Source organism: Oreochromis niloticus, linkage group LG7, assembly GCF_001858045.2.
Source record: "Oreochromis niloticus isolate F11D_XX linkage group LG7, O_niloticus_UMD_NMBU, whole genome shotgun sequence".
Classification (NCBI taxonomy): Eukaryota; Metazoa; Chordata; class Actinopteri; order Cichliformes; family Cichlidae; genus Oreochromis; species Oreochromis niloticus.
In genome coordinates this window covers 48521389-48540531 of record NC_031972.2, presented here as the reverse complement: position 1 = coordinate 48540531, position 19143 = coordinate 48521389, and the positions used below count along the sequence as shown (strand labels likewise).

Genomic DNA, 19143 nt, shown 5'->3' with positions numbered 1-19143 from the left:
TTTTTTTATCTCCTTACATGGTGAAATATTACCACCTAGTGGTTGATGTTGGATATCCTCGACTTAATTTGTTGTTTCATAACAAAGCAGAAAACTATGTTTAAGTCTCAGAATTAAAATAAAATAAATAAAATAAAAATGAATTTATGTTTAATTTTCAGGTTTTGCGCTTAAAAAGATGAGCAGTTTGGATTTTTACCATATATCAATTTTTTTTACTATATATCAATACGTTTCTTTCTTTCTTTCTTTCCTTAAAAAACCCCAAAAACTTTATTAGTCATGAAAATGACTCCCAATCAAATGAAAGATTTTCAAATCTTTCTAGCTTTTCCGCAAAGGATATTGCAGAAAAGCTAAAGAATACCTGCCTGCTGAGATGCTCTATGTGGAAAATATGTAACTACTGTCCATTGTATTTATCTTGAGCTCTCACCTCCGGAAGATTACATGCAGGTTCGTTTAGGTTCCCAATCTTTAGCTAAATGTTTGTCACTTTTGTTACAAATAGAGAGCGCCGTTTAGCAAAAATATCTAAAAAAAAATAAAGTCTTTATTCGGTGTTTTTCTTGTTTCCGTTGTCACAGTTCTGCTGTAATGGAGGAGCTGTTGACTTGATACTATTTTAAGTTATTTCGCCTAAAACATTAGCTACAGCTGAACAGTTCAGTTTCTTGCGAGAGACTTTGAATGGAAGCAGTGTGCTAGCTAGCTAGCTAGTTATCTAAAACCAGTCGTTGTGTGTTCGCTTTTTCATCAACGATTGTACCTCAGCTGTGAGAATGAAATTTAATACATTTTGAAATTTGTGATATAATATGCCAGGAATAACGGTATATTTTATTAAATACTGTGGAGTGAGAAAGGTGGGCACCGTCCCTTCGATAGCTCAGTTGGTAGAGCGGAGGACTGTAGAGGCGAAAGCTGAAATCCTTAGGTCGCTGGTTCGAATCCGGCTCGAAGGAGACATACTTTTTTTTTTTTTTTTAATAACTTCTCAGTAAATGTTTTGACATGCAGCCAGTCGTTTTTGTACTGTTGGATTTAAACGTGTACTCATTCATCTTTCATTGACAGAGGAATGTGATCAGTTCAGTTGTTCAGCAAGATTACTGTGAAACTCCTAAGCCAAATTTAATGAACCTTGGTGGAGAGGTGGCGCACTGGAAAAGCAATAAAGCATTAATGCTTTAAAACTGCAAAGTGAGATTGCTGAGAGTGCCTTTGTAATCGTTCAAGCAATTAATGTTAGTATGCTATTATTCTGTAAGCTTCTTTCAGTTCTTGTCCTGTTAATCTGTCTCACCCCTGTGATAAGGCATACCCCACCTCTTACTGAAATGTGCCCCAGCTCTGCCTGAGTCTGGCTGGTAAAGTAAGGAATGGAATGAGTGCATACATGTAAAAGTAAATCTATAATTTTAGAGCTATAGTATTTTTTCTGACGTTGAACCGCCTCTGTGCATGTCAGATTTCTGCTCCTGTGCTGCTATCTTGTCCTGAGCTGTTTGTGCAACCTTTGAGTTTGTTGACTGCAGACCTTCTGCTTTATTTTCCACAGGCTCTTCCTTTTGGCACCTCAAGGTGGTGGAGCAGCTGTCCAGCCAGGTAGGTGCTGTTTAACTGGGTAAGGAAGTTTCTGCCAACCTAACTTTCCTGAAGTTCAACACATACAAAGACAGGACAAATGTAGCGCCACCTCCAAACTAATTAGCATGTTATTCTCAGGGTATGCTGATGAGAGGCTGGAAATCACTGGTATCACTGGCACATTTACTAATTTTGTGTTACTGTTGTGGTTGTGTTTGATTGATTTTTGAGATATATTTCTACAAATTTGCCTCTTTGTCCCTGATAATAGTATAAGGTACATTATTCACACAACATGACTTAAATGGATGAGAATAGGAACGCTTAAAAACTTTAATTATGTTAAGCTGGAAATGTATTAATGGCAATTAAATAGGATTTAAAATACACCAGGAAAATCACAGCTTGTGCTAAGATAATTATGTCTTAATTATTGTACTGTATTGATAATTATTGTACAAGAAGAAATCATGTGACAATAAAGAGTCAATTAGGGACGTTTAAAAAGGGACAAAAAAGTTTAGATATAAACAAGTGGAATGTACATCAGGGTAAGGTGCAGTATACACAAGTTAAACCCAATAATTGCTTGAATTATATTCTGTATGTAGAATAGCCAGTTCATAAGCTCGTGAGAGAAGTCAGTGTATACATTTAGTCTTCAAGGGACATAAGAATACAGCATCCTGAAATCACATCTCCAGAGGTTTGGGTGACTTTCTAACAATTCTTTAATGGGAATAGAAAATTCACAAATCCAACAAACTCAGATGCAAGAAAGAAAGAGCCTGCACACTGGTCTTGTCAGTGAAGTGTCACAGTGAAGCGTAAGGATCCGTTTCTTCCCATTCTGCTCCCGTTGGTCTCAGATAAAGGCCACACACTTTTGACTAATTTTGGCGCTAACCAAGATCAGTGTGTAGGATCTTTCTTTTTTCGTGACTGAAGTAATTGCCAAAGAAACTTAAAATAAAAAAATAAAAAAAACTTGTTTGGGGCGTGCTTTCATTCGTGGCGAACACGCTTCCTGGGGGAGGCCGGAGAGTCCAGGGAAAAGGCAGTGGGAGAGACGGGGCGGGACTCAGGGATGTACTCTGTCTGGTACTTGTCAATGTAAGGTTTGGCCACATTCCACACCTGGGTTGAAAATATAAGCACATTTAACGACATGCCACATGGAGCTCGCACATGCACTGAACAACTTTTTAGAACTTGCCTTTTGGTCAAGTAGCAGGCGGTGAACCGCTTCGATATCAGGCGACATGAATCTGTCTTTCATCCACGGTCTGTTTAACGTCAGGAGAGTAAAAGGAGAAAGTGGAACAACAGGTAAATATTAACTGTTAGGTATATAGTTTCGACAGGCTCAAAATTTTGTACCTTGGCCGCATCTGTTTGACTTACTTGACCACGCTGCGAACAAGTTCATAGACCTTCTCCAGTGGAGTGGTGGTACGGAGTGGGCGGAGGAACTCGATACCCTGACATGCAGCCAGCAGCTCTATAGCGAGGACTGGTAACAGGAAGCAAAAATAAATCTCTCATTTTAGTGACAAATATTGAAAACAATAAATAGCATAGATCACAGCCAATTGAAAGCCTTCTATGGGTTTTTACTGTTGTTTGAGCCTTTAGTTTATTCCATGACTTACAAAAACTGAGGATTTTTTTCCTCAATATTTTCTCAAACACAAAAGATGGAGAAAAGAATTTTAGGCACAGAGATAAATGATAGTTGATGATAGTTTAATCATTTATCTGTTTTTTAAAACCTGTTGGTTTAAGGTTAACCTCTGTATCCGCCCAGTAGGCTGCGGTTTTGTCTTGTCGGTGTACACTGGCATGATTTTCAGCAGCGACCTTTGCACTTTTTGCAACAGAAGCAGCGGAAACTGACCTGTTAGTCTCTTTGACTCAGGGACGCTTGTTGTTTTCAAAGAGTTCAGTTAAAACAGGTGGTTAGCGCATACTTTTAAATCTGATATTGGTAATACAACAGAACTATGGAACGGATCAGTCATTTTACTCACTTATTTGTTGTCTGTATAGAGTTTCATTGGAAATTTAGGGCACCCCCCCATAAATCTATTGATTATTATACATAATCACAGAATCACGTTGTTAGGTACACCTGCTCAGTTGCTCGTTAGGACAAATGTCTAATCACCCAGTCACATGTTAGCAACTCAGTGCATTGAGGCATGTAGACATGATCAAGACAGCCTGCTGAAGTTCAAACTGAGCATCTGAATGTGGAAGAAAGATGATTTAAGTGACTTTGAACGTGGCATGGTTGTTGGTACCAGATGGACTGTCCCAAGTATTTCAGAAACCGCTAATCTACTGAGGATTTTCCCACATAACCATCTCTAGGGTTTAGAAAGAATTTTACAAAAAAGATAAAATATCCAGTGAGCGGCAATTCTCTGGGTGAAAATGCCTTCTTAATGCCAAAGATCACAGTAGAGTGACCAGACTGCTTTGAGCTGATACGAAGGAAACTGTAACTCAAATACCGTTGCTACTCATTAGAACCACAACAAATCACACTTTAAAGCAGATGGCCTACATCAGGAGAAGACCACACCAGGTGCTATCTATGTCAGCTAAGAACAGGAAACTAAGGGTACAGTTGTCACAAGCTCACCAAAAATTGGACTACATAAGAGTGGAAAAATGTTCCCTGGTCTGATGAGTCCTGATTTCTACTCCAACAGTTAGATCCTTATGACTGGTAGGGTCAGATTTTGGCATAACCAACATGAAAGCTTGGATCCATCCTGCCTTTTATCAGCAGCTCAGGGTTGTGGTGATGGAGTGGTGCAGGGAACATTTTTTCTGGTGCACTTTGAACGCGTTTCATACCAACTGAGCATTGTTTAAACACCAAATCTTGTATATTGTCCATCTTTTGATGGCTTCTTACGTCAGAAGATGGACACAAAGCTCAGATCATCTCAAAGTGGCTTCTTAGACATGACAGTGAATTTGCTTCACAGTCACCAGATTTAAATCCAATAGAGCACATTTGGGATGTGATGGAGCAGGAGATTTACGCGATGGATGTGGAGACAAATCGGCAGCACCTGAATGATAGTATGAGGAATGTTTCCAGCTCCTTGATGAATCTGTGGCACAAAGAATTAGGCCAACCCAGTACTTGCAAGGTGTACATAATTTAACAATGGTACACCTTACCTTGCTCCACATGCTCTATGACCCTCAGGGCCTTCCTAGCAGCCCATCCTCCCATAGACACGTGGTCCTCCGTGGCAGCACTAGTGGACAAAGAGTCCACAGACGATGGGTGACACAAAACTTTGTTTTCTGAAACTGAACAGTGTGAAAGACTTGAGATTAATGTCAGTGCTCCTGCTCAAATATTGGGTAGTAGAAAAGAAAATAAGTCTACAATTTTTTTTAACATTAGATCTTTTATTTAAAAAATGCACTCTGAAGTAATATTGAACTAATATTCAATATTAAAGCCTGTTTAGTAAATAATGTTACCATAATCTCATTGAAATTGGAATAATTAGCAGGAGATTACATGTTATTTCATGTTTTTCACACCAACCTAAGGCGGCTGCAGTGCAGTGGGCAATCATGAAGCCTGAGTTGAGTCCACCCTCGTTGACAAGGAAGGCAGGCAGCTCACTCAGAGAGGGGTTACACAACCTCTCGATCCTCCTTTCGCTGATTGAAGCCAGCTCGTGGACTGCAATGGCTAAAAAATCCAGAGCCTACGAGAAAGAAAACAGTTGTTTAAGAAAGAAGAATCAAATCTAGAGCAAATCGAAACAAACTGTATTATTACTACATACCTTAGCTGGGTACTCCCCATGGAAATTCCCACCTGAAATGGTCTCACCTCTTTCTGCAAATACCATCTGGTGAGACCGTTAAGACAAAATAAACTGATTTCCAATAAAATCCTGTGTGCAGTTTGTGGCAGAACCAACTTCAGTTATCAGGGTTGAGACCAAACTGGCTAAATTTCATAGATCAGTCTTTTCTTCTAGTTTGAAAGACAGAAAAGGATACAGGGTTGTCAGTGGCACTGTTGATTTCTGTATTGATGATATTCTGGACAAATGCGATTGTGTCATTGGCAATTCCATGAACCTGTGAGCAGAGAGAGGATACAACACTCAGAAAGAGGTGTACGATGCTCAAACATAGTTTTGCTCCAGCTCCATATCTGCTTTCTATGTGGTAGACCCACTAACTAGCACGTGAGAGTTTTCCCTTTCCCTTTTTCCAGAAGTTGCAGAAGCTTTAAAAAGCTGTGGGAGAAACCTGTGATTTTGGGATATATAAATAAACTTGGGGTTACCTGAGGACAGCACCGCATGGTGTAGGCATCCTGGACTCTGTCACAGAACCTGTGGCTCTCTGTAAAAACACACCAGGACCATATGACACACATTAAACGCAGCATATTTAAGGCTGCATAATATTAGAAAGGCTAATGCCTGTCGGCAAATGCACCCGCAGCAACTCATGCATCTCATCTTGAGTTGGTGCAACTCTGAAATCACTGCCTTGATCAAGGCCAGTGGTAAGAGCATCTCTAATATGCAAACAGGTTTTCGGGAGGAGGAAGGCACACAAATGTAAAATGCGATGATCAGAACTTTACGTGAATATTTTTTTATGTTCATCAAACCTGCAATCTGGGATGGGTGGTGGTCTGAGTCCAACAGTGAGCGGAAGCGTTGAGCCACCTCTATTTGCCCCGGATGTGGCCGCAGTGCATGGATGTCTGTGGGAGGAGACCAGAAACTGAATAAGGATGGATGAGATGTAGTGCAGTTATACAATTGGAGGTAAATAATTCCATCTAGTTTCTGGTTTTCTTCGGGTTTATAGCTTCTGCTCACCACTGTCAAAGGCCTTGGTGGTTCCCTTTAGCACCTCCAGGGTGAGAGCAGCAATAATATCTGCCTGCTGGGCAATCGCCTGGGCTCGCTCCACGGCCTCTGCCCCTAGAGAGGTAATCATCTGTGTCCCATTGATCAGAGCCAGACCCTGTGAGGGAATCCCAGAGAGTGAGACAGGTGTACAACCCCAATTGCAAAAGAAGAAAAAATTTGAGTAGGTGTGTAAAATGTAAATATAAACAAAATGCAGGGATTTTGCAAAGAGAATTTTTTTAGGATTTTTTTTACAGTGTAACAAGTTAACTATCATATTACTTCTTATTTCGCTAAAATTATTTTAATTCCATATATTTGGCCTAATATGTATTTTATTGTATATTTATGATGCAAATGCAGTTTATGTTTCAAAATCTGTTATCAGTGAACTCTGGGTCCACAACAGTGCAGACAAATCAAACAGAAGAGCTTTTCTTTTTTTAAACATTACCTCTTTAGGCTTTAGTGATATTGGCTTTAGTCCATGTGCCTCCAGGACCTGGTCAGGAATGAAAGATGAAAAACATGTAAAAAGTCCAGGGTCATTAGAAAGCAAACAATGTTTCCATTTGCACCCTGAAACCTTTCACTCTTGTAAACAAGAGGCACGTTTTCCTACGATAATAGTTGCCCTCTTGTTTTACAACTCCAGAAAGTCACTCTGAGCTTACGTATTTGGCATCAGCCCACCCGCTCGTGGGAGACCACATTTTTCCCTCTCCCATGAGTCCGAGTGCCAGGTGAGAGAGGGGTGCCAGGTCACCACTAGCACCTACTGTTCCCTTTTCAGGGACAAAGGAGAGGCAGGAGGCTGAGGGGACAAAGTTACAGAGACAAAGGTAAGTCCTATGACAGCTATCCTACCCCTGTCCTTAAATAAAGTTATCAACAGTTTACTGAAGCTGATATCTCACATCAGCTAACTGGTTTGAAGCTTACCGTTAAAGGCCTGGATCATGGCCTGGAGGGTTTCAAGAGAAACACCACTGTGCCCTTTGGCCAAAACATTGATCCTCAAAGCGAGCAACATGCGGGTCCTCTCTGGGCTTAACGGGTTTCCCACACCTATACGTCACAGCATAACTCTGATTAAGATGATTGACGTACAGAAGGCCTGAAAACATTAAAATCTAAATATCTGCGTCACAAAGAGTGTCATCACCTGCTGAGTGTGAGCGCACCAAGTTTTCCTGGAGCTCCCTGTGGGACGAAAAATGCATGCCATCAGTCAGCAAACAAAAAGGGCTCTGTGTGGATGATTACAAAGACCAGAAATAGATCATAAAATGTATTTAAGGACAACTTAAAAACTCTACTTGAGTTTGCTGACGGGAATGACAGTTCGGGCAAATTTGCCAAAACCCGTTGTGATCCCATAGACAACTGCAGGGAGAACACACATGGGGAACTGAACACACAAAGTCTCCTGTTTTTCCAGATATTGTAATTCAGCCAGTTTAAATTAAGCTCATTTGCATTAAATCACTTCTTAAGTGTATTTTAACCTTTGTTTTCTTTGACAATGGTGTCCAAAAGCTCTCTGGATTGCACAACCTTTCTTTCGGCCTCAGGAGTCAGCTAAAAAAACAATGATAAAGGGAGAAATCGGATAAACTAAAAGATTACAACTGAGCAGTCACGGACAACAAAAGAGGTTTGTTGATCATTACCTTTATCTTGTAGAGTCCTCTGCCTAAGTTGATGAGATCTGTTGACATCAGGCTGTTGCCATCCAAAGAAATATACTGGACAGAGAGTTTAACATTTCACTGAGTTAGTTAATATTATATGAATATGTTTTCAATTTTATCTGAAAATACACTTACCTCTTCAGGCTCTTTGTATGCTGCCGTGCTAGTTGACAAACTTAATTAAGGATAACATTTGGCAAAATGTAGTGTGATTAATTATAATTTCCCACCAGGTCAATTTTACCCAAAATGAAAACAGTATGTGAAGAAAAAATGGCATTAAAAAAAAGATTAAATAGTTTTTAGTGCACACTACAGCACCTACTACAGCTGCTATGGCACAAATTTCCAACGAGTGTAAGGATACAGATGAGAAACTCCCGGCTCACACGGGATAAAGTCAGGAGACATGGTATCTCCTTCAATAGCTGAAATGCACAGAAAAATAAATCACGCTGCATGCATTCACTCCTTGGTTCACATAGTAGTTATATTTAAAGTAAATGACTTATTATAGACATCTACGCATCATTAAAGCAAAGTTAAAGGAAACCATCTTCACTGTCCTTTAAATGTGTTGCACACATTTTAAATCTATGCATTCTTCGTGTAGAAAGTTATTACCAAGCTCGACAAAGTCATTATCCTCCAGTACATCGTCGATGGTGTCATCCGCGTCCAGCAGACCCAAACCCTGGCACCTGCGCGCAACAAAACGTGTGTCTTTCACAGCCGTGATGCCGCCGTTGTCCGGTTTATTCTTTATGTAACGTTTAAGCGCTTCCTGTCCGAGCCACTGGATGGTGTTGGAAGTGTCCCGGCAGGGCACTGCCAGCCACTCATCTCGGATGTGTACAGTAAAACGAGGCATCGCGCATCAGCCGGACTTGGCTGCAGTGAGTCCTGCGCGCCGCTCTCTGAGGTACCACTCTGGGCCGTTTACAGTTCGGCCACCAATCACACGCAGCTGGGGGAGCCACGCCTCCCCAGCATCACACCTCTAGAAATCATTGACCCACACGGGCCGGTCTCAGTCTCACCAGTGCTTGGACGTAGATCCAATCGATGCGTTCACGTGATGTCTAAACACACATGGCAGCGCCAAATTTGAAAGTGCTCAAGTGTCTATAGAGGCTAAACACAGTGAATGGGATTAGAGGTCACCAGAGGAGAGGTAGACTTTTTTTTTTTAAACCTAAAGTGTAATAGTGCAATCAGTGATGGTTTAACAATGACATCAAGTTTTTAGCTACTTCATTTTATGGCATGCTCAGTTCTTAGAGCACAGTCACAGATTAAAGGAATTAAAGCAGACAGAACCTTTGGACCCTGCTGCCTTCACTTGTTAGATATTAAAAGAGGTGTTCAGTGCCATAGCAGCCAGACAGCTAATCAGCTACTGAACAAAATGTTTGGTATATCTTCACAAGTTCTTTCATATTACAACAAAACGGACACTTTAATGCAGGCTGTAACCTCTGCTTTACTTTTTCAACAGTCATTAGACGAACAATTGTTTCTCCTTTTTCTATGTGAGTCAAAAAACACTTATCTACAAGGCCAAGCTTCAAGTGGCAGCAGCTCAATATGTCAAGAGGTCAAAATCATTTTAGCTTAATGTATTTAATTTCAAACTGAGGCAACACCATCAATATCCAGTAGCTCCAAAAGTTACTCTAAGTTTGCAAGGATCAACTACATGCGATGATAAACCTCAGGAGCCTAAAAGTACTTAAAAATGATTACAGGAGCCACATCAGTACATCAGTCAGATTTTTTTTTCTGTCTTTCATCACAAACCAAACACTGTTTCATAAGAATAAAATAAACAACCATCCAAGCTTTTAGGAAAACATTATTACCAACAAAAATTTATTGCACAGTCAAATTTAATCGCTGCAGTGTAATTAGTTTAAAGGTACGAAGGACAGTCATTTTTTTGTATTATTTAATAGGAAAAAGAATATCGTAGCTGTAGATATACACTGATTAGTGGGTAATTGAATCTTCCAACAAAGGGATGCATTCTCATAAACTTGGAATTAATCCACTAAAAATCCACAGGAGCAGGCACTGGCTTGTAGAAGCTGCCATATTTCCACACCATCTTGAATCCAGTGGTTGAGATGGACATCACTGTTTTGCCTAATTGTGTTTTATGTCTGTGGCTGGAGACATAATGCGCCAAAGGCCGAGGACAGTCAGCAGAGTAGACATGCGACACTCCAGTCTCAGGACAGCTGACAAGCTGGCTAAACAACCTCATGATTTTAAGATAATGTTAGGCCTTAAAAAAATCACACTTTCCCACACGCTAGGAGTTTAAGCAGTTCAGACTGATATGAGGCTATGTGAAATGTAAAAGCATCACAAGTTCATTTCAGTGATAAAGTTATTTAAATGTATTTAAATTTGTCAATCCCAGGAAAGGAAAAAAAAAGGACCGGCAACATCATATTAGGATAAGCTGCAAAGTAGGAAAACTTATAAACCCCCAAAACAGTGTTTCACAACTTGCTTGGTTTTTACACAGAAAACCTGTCTCAGTGTCAGACCTCCTCCGCCTCCTTCTGGCTCCTTCGTGGTCTGCCTCATTGTGCACTGCATCAGCAGAGACACGCTAATGCTGACTGAGATCACAATGCTATATTTACTTGTGGTGAGGATAATTGTGTTTGCAGATGGCTCAAAGCGCAAAGTTTCCTAGTACAAACATGCAGGACACCTTTTCTTTGTGCTCTCCAAGTGCTCCAGGAACTGGTCATTCTAAACTGGCAGTAGGTGCGGATGTGAGTGTGTGTGCGGTGCCTCTCGTCCTCTGACAGCTGGGATAGACTCCAGCCTCCTTCTGAGCCCCAGGTTGAGTGTTTGAGGTCATGGATGGTTAATTGTGTTTGCCTTAAGAGGTCCGGTGAACACATAATTCACATTTTAGAAGTTAAAAAAAGACCTATTACTGAAGATAAAACACTCATCACTGTCTGAGACATTGTTGCCTCGCTGAATAGTGTTATAATGTGTGTCACTAAGTAGTCTCTTCTTAAAATTAGGAGACTCATGTCCCATGCATCTCCCAAAATATACACATATGCATTCCTGGTTCATTTCCTTTTTGTTGCACAGGTTCCAATTTTGCTTTTTCTGTCTGTTCCTGAAATCAAATGACCAGAAATATGTATAAAAATGTATGAGTTGCAAAGGATGCGGCGTAAGAAGAAAGTGTCTCCCTATTCAGATGCAGATATAGTCTATTATAATGCGGTGTATCAGCAAGACATATTCATCAGTATTGATTGGGGGAGGACTTCTGGCCTGCTTGTTGAAGAAGTAGACTAACGAGGCGTGCCTGAACGCATCACAGTAGTCTGCAGACCGATGATGTCAGTTTACGAGATGTAGGAGTCTCTGCATCACCATGTGTGCCGAAACAGTATAGGCCTACTGCTGGCCGTCAGCGGGCAAGCAGAGGAGAAAGAGGAGGGGAGGAAAAGTGTGTTTACACAGACGGCAAACTGCCTGGGGAATCGTAGGGGAGAGGAAGTCAGCCGGCTCTGTGTCTGCCTGCTCCAACTTCCTGCTCAGAAAAAGAAAAAGCCCAGGATCCTATTTCAGTCCAGCACAACTCCTGTAGACTAGAAGTAAGCATGGAAAAACAAGGAATCACACAAGCGTCGCCGTAAACTTTCTCGGAGGGACCAGACCGAGTCGGAGATCGCAGGTAAGGTCAAAAATAAGCGGGCGTCTTTCCGTGAACAGCGCTTTGTTGCCTGATTGGTGGCTTGTAAGAGAGAGAGAGAGAAATAACGCATGCCGAGTGGGGCGAGCAGCCGTAATTGCGTTTCAGGTAATTGTCTTGGCTGTAAACACGTTTGGTTTTTTGTTCTCTGCTTCAGCTTAAAGTCTTAAGGTCGAGCTGGTTTCTAAGTTTCTACACACGAATGGCACAGATTTGGGGTCAGACAGAAATGTACCGTCTTCCGGTGCGAGCAACATCTTGAAAATGAGTCAGTGGGGCAGTGTAGTGATTCAGACCTCCGTGCGTAAAAGTGAGTGTAACTTTGCAACTGAGCAAAGAAAAAGAAAAGGGAGAGGCAAATGAAAAGGCAGTGGAAAAAAACAACAACAGAAAAATAGCCTCAGAGTCAGTAAAACCTGTTTTCAGATGCTTTTTTTCTTGCGGGTCCCCCTGTTGAATTTTCCACCGCCAGTGAACAGGAAGAGAGCAGATTTAGTCATGGCTAAGTAATGTCTGCATACACCATCTAATCTCATTAGGAGTTTCCGTTCAGCCAACACACTGGATGGCTTTGTGCACACGCGAGACTTCTCGGGGCGAGCATCCCGCAACAGGGCTCGTCGTCCCCCGACCAAAACCACCACAATGTTCCCCAGATATTCTTAGAAAGACTCCTAGCACTATTTCATTTGCGGTTCTCACAGTGACTAGTTGCCTCGCTGCAGAGCTGAGATGTGGGCTTTTTAATTTCTGTTTTGCTAGATTTAACTCTGTTGTTTTTTCCTGTAGTGGGTTAGTTGTACTATATTTAATAGGTTGTACTCAATGATGCTACTAAGATCTGACCTGCATAAGCAGCAGCATGCTTAGAGCATCTCGCAAAGGGGAATTTTCATAGTCACACTGTCCTAAATTGCAGACCTGTCTGCTCAGTGGCCCCTGGCTGCAAGCGGAAAGCTTTACTTTCTAAAGTCGAGCTGAAGGCTGGGTGTAGAGTGGGTTAACGGGTGGAGCTGTGAAAAAGGGGACAATGACATGCTCTTTTGACCCCTCTACCTCTGGGAATTTCGTGGGAAGTGTGGCAGGATCGGGAAAGCGCTCCCCTGCTGTGGGATCCCCTCTCCTCGCCATTTGTCCTTGGAAGTAGAATAGGAGGAAGTCCTGAGTTTGACAGGTTTGTAGTTTCACATGGCAGATAGAAAACTCAGGGGATGGCTTGTGTCGGAAATGAGTTCAGCCCTCTCTCTCTCTCTCTGCCCATCCTTTCTGGACAAAGATAAGCAGCGGTTGAAAAGCTTCTCCATAATCTCAGTTTTCTTTTAGTGGCTTGTCATTTCAATTTCATTCATATAGCACCAAATCACAACAGCAGTTATCTCAAGGTGCTTTATATTGTAAAGTACAGAGCGAAACCCGCAACAAACAAACCACCCCATTTGAACAAGCACTTGGCGACAGTGGGGAGGAAAAACTCCCTTTTAGCAGGAACAAACCTCCGGCACAACCAGGCTCAGGTAAGGACAACCATCTCCCGTGACCGGTTGGGGGGTGATGGGAGGAAGACAAAATAAAAGACAGACTGTGGAAACGATAATGAAATGAGAGCACAGTCCTTTCCATCTGTATTCAGACTTTATTATGTCAAAGTTCTGCTGTAATCATTTCCAAAAAAGAAGCTTTGCAACATTCACAGTTATTTGTTGCATACTGGGCTCCTCTGTTCATTCTCCACCTAAAACAAGCCCCTTAACCTCCTCGTTTTTTTTTTTTTTTTTAAACTTTAACATTCTTCTTCTTTCTTGGCTTCCTCGCACAAACAAAAGACTTGAACTTGAGTTGGGTGAAAGTTCTGTTTTAATAGTTAGACCTTCGTGACATCACAAAGAACCAACAACAGTTTTGTCTCACAGGGTTTTCTTCACGGAAGCTAATCTCATTCTTTGAAACTTTGGCCAAAAAAAATATATATGCAAAACATGTAAACAAGAGTAAACTAACATACTGAAAATCATTTGTCATCAATCACATTTAAAAAAAAAAAATTAAAAATGGCCACCAGTTTCTCCTAAGGTGATGTCTCACCATATTATCAGATAAATGGACTATTCAGAGTGACACAACTACCGAGAATAGCAGCGCATCACCTTACAGTAAAGTTCTGGCCTTTGTTACTTGAACTATGACTTAACACATCATCTGCTTTTTTGTCAGTTTCTTAGCAGTCATGTGATTTAATTTTTTTATTTTGAAATCAAGCAGTCATTCGAGCTCCACTCTCGTCAGAGCTGTGGGGACAGAAACCCCCACTGTCGTTACTAGCATATGAGCTCCTAGCAGGCAGGCAGACAGGAGCTCCGAGGCTGCACATTCCTCTATTAAAGGAATAACCCAACCCGGGGCCCGTCGTACTTCCTCTGGAGAGAGGGCCAGGTTGAACCGCAGCATATTTCTGGCTTGAGCTGTTGTTAGCCCCCCCCTCCCTTATTTTTTCTCTCCTGTGGCTCCTGCTGCTGTTACATTACACTACACTCTTGAACACACACTGTTCTATTCATTGGCGGTCTGCTCTTCCTTGCACCACATGTTGGAGCTCAAACAGACCGGCCCCTCTTTAGCCAGTAACTTAATTTAGTCTGTGTGCAATAAAACACAGTGGCAAGGCAGAACTGAGAAGGGGCGGGGGGGATAAAGGGATTATATTTAGATGAAACGTTGGGTTGTTTTGTTATAAACAAGTTATAAATGGGACTAAAGTAAAGTGTAAAGAGGGACTTGCCTTGCTTCCCTCCAAAGGTTTGATTTGTGTGCTTATTCTGTCACTGTGGCACCAGGCAGGTGTTATACACGCCGGTAATTTGGGTGCTTTTTCAGTAACGGCTCGCATCTGTTAGCATGTTTGGTGTTACTCTTCACGCGCTGACCTAATCATTTGTGCGTCTCGCTGCAGGAATGGACAGTGCCATCACTCTGTGGCAGTTCTTGCTGCAGCTGCTGCTCGATCAGAGTCACAAGCACTTGATATGCTGGACGTCCACAGACGGCGAGTTCAAGCTCCTCAAGTCGGAGGAAGTGGCCAAGCTGTGGGGGCTGCGCAAGAACAAGACCAACATGAACTACGACAAGCTGAGCAGAGCCCTGCGCTACTACTACGACAAGGTTAATTAAAGTGATTCTAGTTGCCTCTCCATAATAGCCCAGCTAATCGTGTGACCGCAGCTGCTGTGATAGGTTAGCCGAGAGAGGAGTGTGACACCACGACACATTCTCTGTTCTTCCCTTTAAACTCACAAAATCCCCTGATAGACACTTCTGCTTCCTCTTTCTTGTAAAGCTCACACACAGATCTGACTGTGATGTAACAAAGCACTACTTTAGTGTGGCCCCAAACACTCCTCTGATATTCTATGTGTGTGCCTGGTTTGTTCTCATATTCATATCAGAGCATAAAATGATCTATCACGGTGAATTGTGTTTGCATGTTTCGCAGAACATCATCAAGAAGGTGATTGGCCAGAAGTTTGTCTATAAGTTTGTGTCCTTCCCTGAGATCCTTAAGATGGACCCGCAGGCGGTGGAGATGGGCCTGGCTTCGGGAAGGCTTCCCCTTCAGGAACAAGAGGCCCAGGAGCTGGAAGTGGAGGAGGAGGAGGAGGAGGAGGAAGCTGAGGAGGAGGCCCAGAGGAGGACCCTGGCAGCCTTGGGGGCACAGCAGTGTCGGAATGACTACCTCCACTCGGGTCTCTACTCGTCATTCAGCATCAGCTCCCTGCAGAAGCAGCCCGAGCTCCTCCGTGCCCTGCAGGAGCGTCAGGAGGAGCAGCGCTCCGTCATCCGCTTCGGCACCAACGCCAACGAGAGGAGCTCTCCTCCCTCAGCCAAGCCCGAGTCCTATGTCTCGCCGGGGCCATCTAAACTCACCTCTCATTCCCCCTCCCCGTCCTCTCCTCACACTCAGCCCGGCCGGAGCCCCGCTGCTGAGGAGGAGGAGCAGGAGGACTCTGACCAAAGCGCTCAACCCCTCAATCTGTCCTCCGGGCACAGAGGGCGAGCCCTGCAGCCTCCTGAAAAGAGGAGCAGCAGCGGCGGTGGCAGAAGCAGTTCTCTTAACAGTAGCGCTAACCACGGAGATGGACTCCCCCCAAAAAGCAAAAAGCCCAAAGCTCTGGAGATTTCAGCACCGCCCCTGCTGCTGGCAGGGAGCGACATCGGCTCCATCGCACTCAACAGCCCGGCGCTGCCGTCTGGGTCTCTCACTCCGGCCTTCTTCACTGCACAGGTGAGCTGAGCAGCAGAACTCTACAGATGCTACAATGACACTAGTTCCTTCTTCATTTCTAGACATGAGTCATATGTTGAGTCTCAACTGTGATTATGTGAGCACTTTGAGGACTAGTGACTCATTCAGTGAGTGTCAAGGTGCTTTCCAGCATTTTGCCATCACATTGGATTGAATATGATTTAATCCCTAATTTAAGATCTAACACTTCACTCACACCTAGAATTGTACTCTTCATCTCGCTTCAACTTTCTCTTCTCACGAGCACTCAGTCGCTCCCTTTTTTCCCCTCTTTGTGATTTAACACAAACCCAGTAATCTCACTCCCTGCCAGACCACAGCTGAACGATACAGAGCCCGATAATAATCAATCTCAGAAAGACGATATCTCTGCCCGTGATGCCATCAGTGCTGTCCCCCCGAGCGGTGCTGTGGCTGGTGATTGAACACCAGAGTATGACATCAGCGACCCTAAAGCCCCTTATAGCGCTTTCTATATTTAGTCGTCACTTCAAAAAACAGAGAGAGCGGGTGTAAAAAGTCACAAAGAGGTTTTTATGCAGTTTAAAACATCATTAAAATATTTGTGTGATGTGTAGACCAACGTGAGTGTCGCATTTCTGTGTGGCAGTAATGTTTTCCTTTCGTCTGCCGGTGGAGCCATTGTTTTTTTTGTTGTTTTTTTTCTTCAAATTTTATTTTCTGCCACAACTTTAGAGCCAAACTCATCGAGCTGTAACATTTTGGGATTATACCAAAAGATCATAATGGCTCACGGCTCCGGCACAAGCACCAACTTGAGTTTAATCATCTAATTTAGTTAATGGCGTGTTTGCACTGGAATTGTTACAAAGAGAGAAAACCCCCCCCCAAAAACGAGCGCCACATCAGAGAGGGGTTCGTCCACGCGTCGAGGAAGACTTCGGAGCTACGCTCACACCGCCCGCTGACAAGGGCTGCGTACGATGAGATCAGAGGAGAGCGAGCGATTTACGCAAATCTTCGGTGAGTCCAACCTGGGAGAGGAGGGGAAGAGGCCCTAAGCGATGCCATATGCTCCAATAATTCCGTTAATACTCGAGCAGCGGGGCTGGGTCCCCTCGCAACACTGGCTCACTTCTCTGAGGTGACACAGGGGAAAGTAGGGGAGGAGGGGGGGAGAAGACTAGGGGAGACGGAAGGAGGGAGGGAGGGAGAAATTGATTTCATATGTTTTCTCTCTAGTTCCAAGTGCTTGACGACCACTGCCTTCCCCCCCCAAATCAACAACAGCCCCCCTCCCCTCCTCCTCACATCACCCCTGTATTGGGGAGTAGAAACCACAGACTTCCTTCCTGCTTCGTCAGTTTGTTTTTCCAAACGCTGATACATGTCCGTTCACCGTTTTCAGCATGTTGTGCATTACCAAAACCCTCAGAGCAACATTCTCAATCCGCTGGTTGTGAGTTTTGTTTTGTTTTTTTTAAATCTTGTCCCCACTAGTTTCTCTCATTTATATAAAGCCTCCCTCCCTGTGTGTTTTCCCCCCCACCCGTCAGACTCCCTCGGGTTTGCTGCTGGCTCACAGTCCGCTGTTGTCAGGCATCCACTTCTGGAGCAGCCTGAGCCCCGTCGCTCCGCTCAGCCCCGCCCGGCTGCAGGGCCACAGCTCCCTCTTTCAGGTAAGAAACACATACAGGTGTAGCGGAAGACAGAGGGACAAAAATAGCAGGAGATGAGAATAGAGGGTGTACTCAAAGGATTATTTACTGGTAGCGCTTTAAGCAGAGGAGGAAGTTGGAAAGGCTGCACGGGCCAAATTAGTGCTTCTGCAAAAGCCTCATTGTTCCCAGCGGTTGATAAAAGAAAAAAGAGCAAAAGACCAGGCCAGGAAAAGCTTTTAGAGAGGGCGATTACGTGAGCTAGGTGAACCAAATTTTTTATTAAATGATTTCTAATGCTGCCCAAATGTTATGCAAGTATTTACCTGACAGGAAGCAAAAAAACATTTATTTTGTGTGTGTGTGTGTGTGTTATTTGCAAAGCAGCAGTCACAAAGGGTTGTGAAACTAGTTGAGACTCAGTAAGCAGGTCCTGCAGAGGTGTCCTGTTTCAGAGCTTGTAAGAGGGAGAGGAAATCCTGTGAATACTTCCTGTTTGAGCCCAGGGGAGCCAGTCTGAACAGGGTGGACTGGTTTGAGAGCTGCTCCTCATTTATGAAACACCAGCACACACACTATACCGGATTCATTGTGCGCAAATAAGACGACTTCTGTTGTAGAGTTAGAGGGGAGAGAGACAAGAAGGAAGCAGCACAATGAATTTAAAAAATAACAAAACAGGAAACCAGAGCAGTGACAATGCTGCAGTTCCTTGCCGGAAAGCGGTTTTCATAGAGACTCCATCCCCTCCCTGCTAACTCTCAGTCCCTTTCTCTTCCTCCGCAGTTCCCCAGCCTAATCAACGGACACATGCCTGTCCCTCTGCCAAACCTGGAAGGAACACCCTCCTCCCTGCTCCTGTCCCCCACCACTCACAAATCCTGATCCAGGATCTGTGGAAAATGCCCCAAATTCATTGTTCTCTTGTTGAAAGTTTCTCATCATCATAATCATCAGCAGCAGCGATCTCTTATTCATGATGTCAGATTTTGTCTCAGAAAAGCAGAGACAGTTATGTGACCTCACTTTTTTTTTTTTTTTTTTTTTTTTGCACTTGACTTGCTTCAGATTCTGAGTGGTTGAAAGCACTTGGTAAAAGCCATACACCACGATGTCTCAGAGACATCTGGTCTCTTTGTGATAAAGTACAGCACGTTTCTACACTAGCCTGTCCGCGACGGACAGAAGCGCCGCTGCGAAAGGCTAACCAGCCGCTCGGCCTGCGCAGAGCCTGGTTCTTTTAATCTTTAAACAAAAAAAAAGAAACAAGTCTACTTGTTTTCCTTAAATG

The 19143-nt window shown here is 43.2% G+C and overlaps 2 protein-coding genes and 1 non-coding gene across 4 annotated transcripts; 2 read left to right on the top strand and 1 right to left on the bottom strand.

Moving 5' to 3' along the window:
• The first annotated feature begins 878 nt into the window (after positions 1-878).
• Positions 879-965, top strand: trnay-gua (transfer RNA tyrosine (anticodon GUA)). Its single transcript is given in 2 exon segments — positions 879-915; positions 930-965. It is a non-coding gene; the product is annotated as a tRNA-Tyr (tRNA).
• Positions 966-1909: 944 nt separating this feature from the next.
• Positions 1910-9143, bottom strand: hal (histidine ammonia-lyase). The gene is made up of 20 exons (XM_003443986.5): positions 8825-9143; positions 8568-8628; positions 8336-8363; positions 8180-8254; positions 8015-8087; positions 7826-7892; positions 7672-7709; positions 7449-7574; positions 7181-7320; positions 6961-7008; positions 6474-6621; positions 6260-6355; positions 5927-5985; positions 5635-5715; positions 5415-5480; positions 5168-5333; positions 4789-4923; positions 2995-3103; positions 2807-2876; positions 1910-2727 (listed from the first exon to the last, which is right to left on the bottom strand). The coding sequence occupies exons 1-20, from the start codon at positions 9069-9071 to the stop codon at positions 2596-2598; spliced, it is 1965 nt and encodes a 654-aa protein (XP_003444034.1). The 5' UTR covers positions 9072-9143; the 3' UTR covers positions 1910-2595.
• Positions 9144-11543: 2400 nt separating this feature from the next.
• On the top strand, positions 11544-19118 carry LOC100701360 (ETS transcription factor ELK3). Of its 2 annotated transcripts, none has more exons than XM_003443887.4 (5): positions 11544-11918; positions 14884-15092; positions 15424-16212; positions 17751-17873; positions 18639-19118. In XM_003443887.4, the coding sequence occupies exons 2-5, from the start codon at positions 14886-14888 to the stop codon at positions 18735-18737; spliced, it is 1218 nt and encodes a 405-aa protein (XP_003443935.1). In that variant the 5' UTR covers positions 11544-11918; positions 14884-14885; the 3' UTR covers positions 18738-19118. The 2 variants fall into 2 exon arrangements, with proteins under 2 accessions (XP_003443935.1, XP_005451001.1); XM_005450944.4 differs by lacking the exon at positions 11544-11918 and adding an exon at positions 11941-12044.
• Positions 19119-19143: the final 25 nt, after the last annotated feature.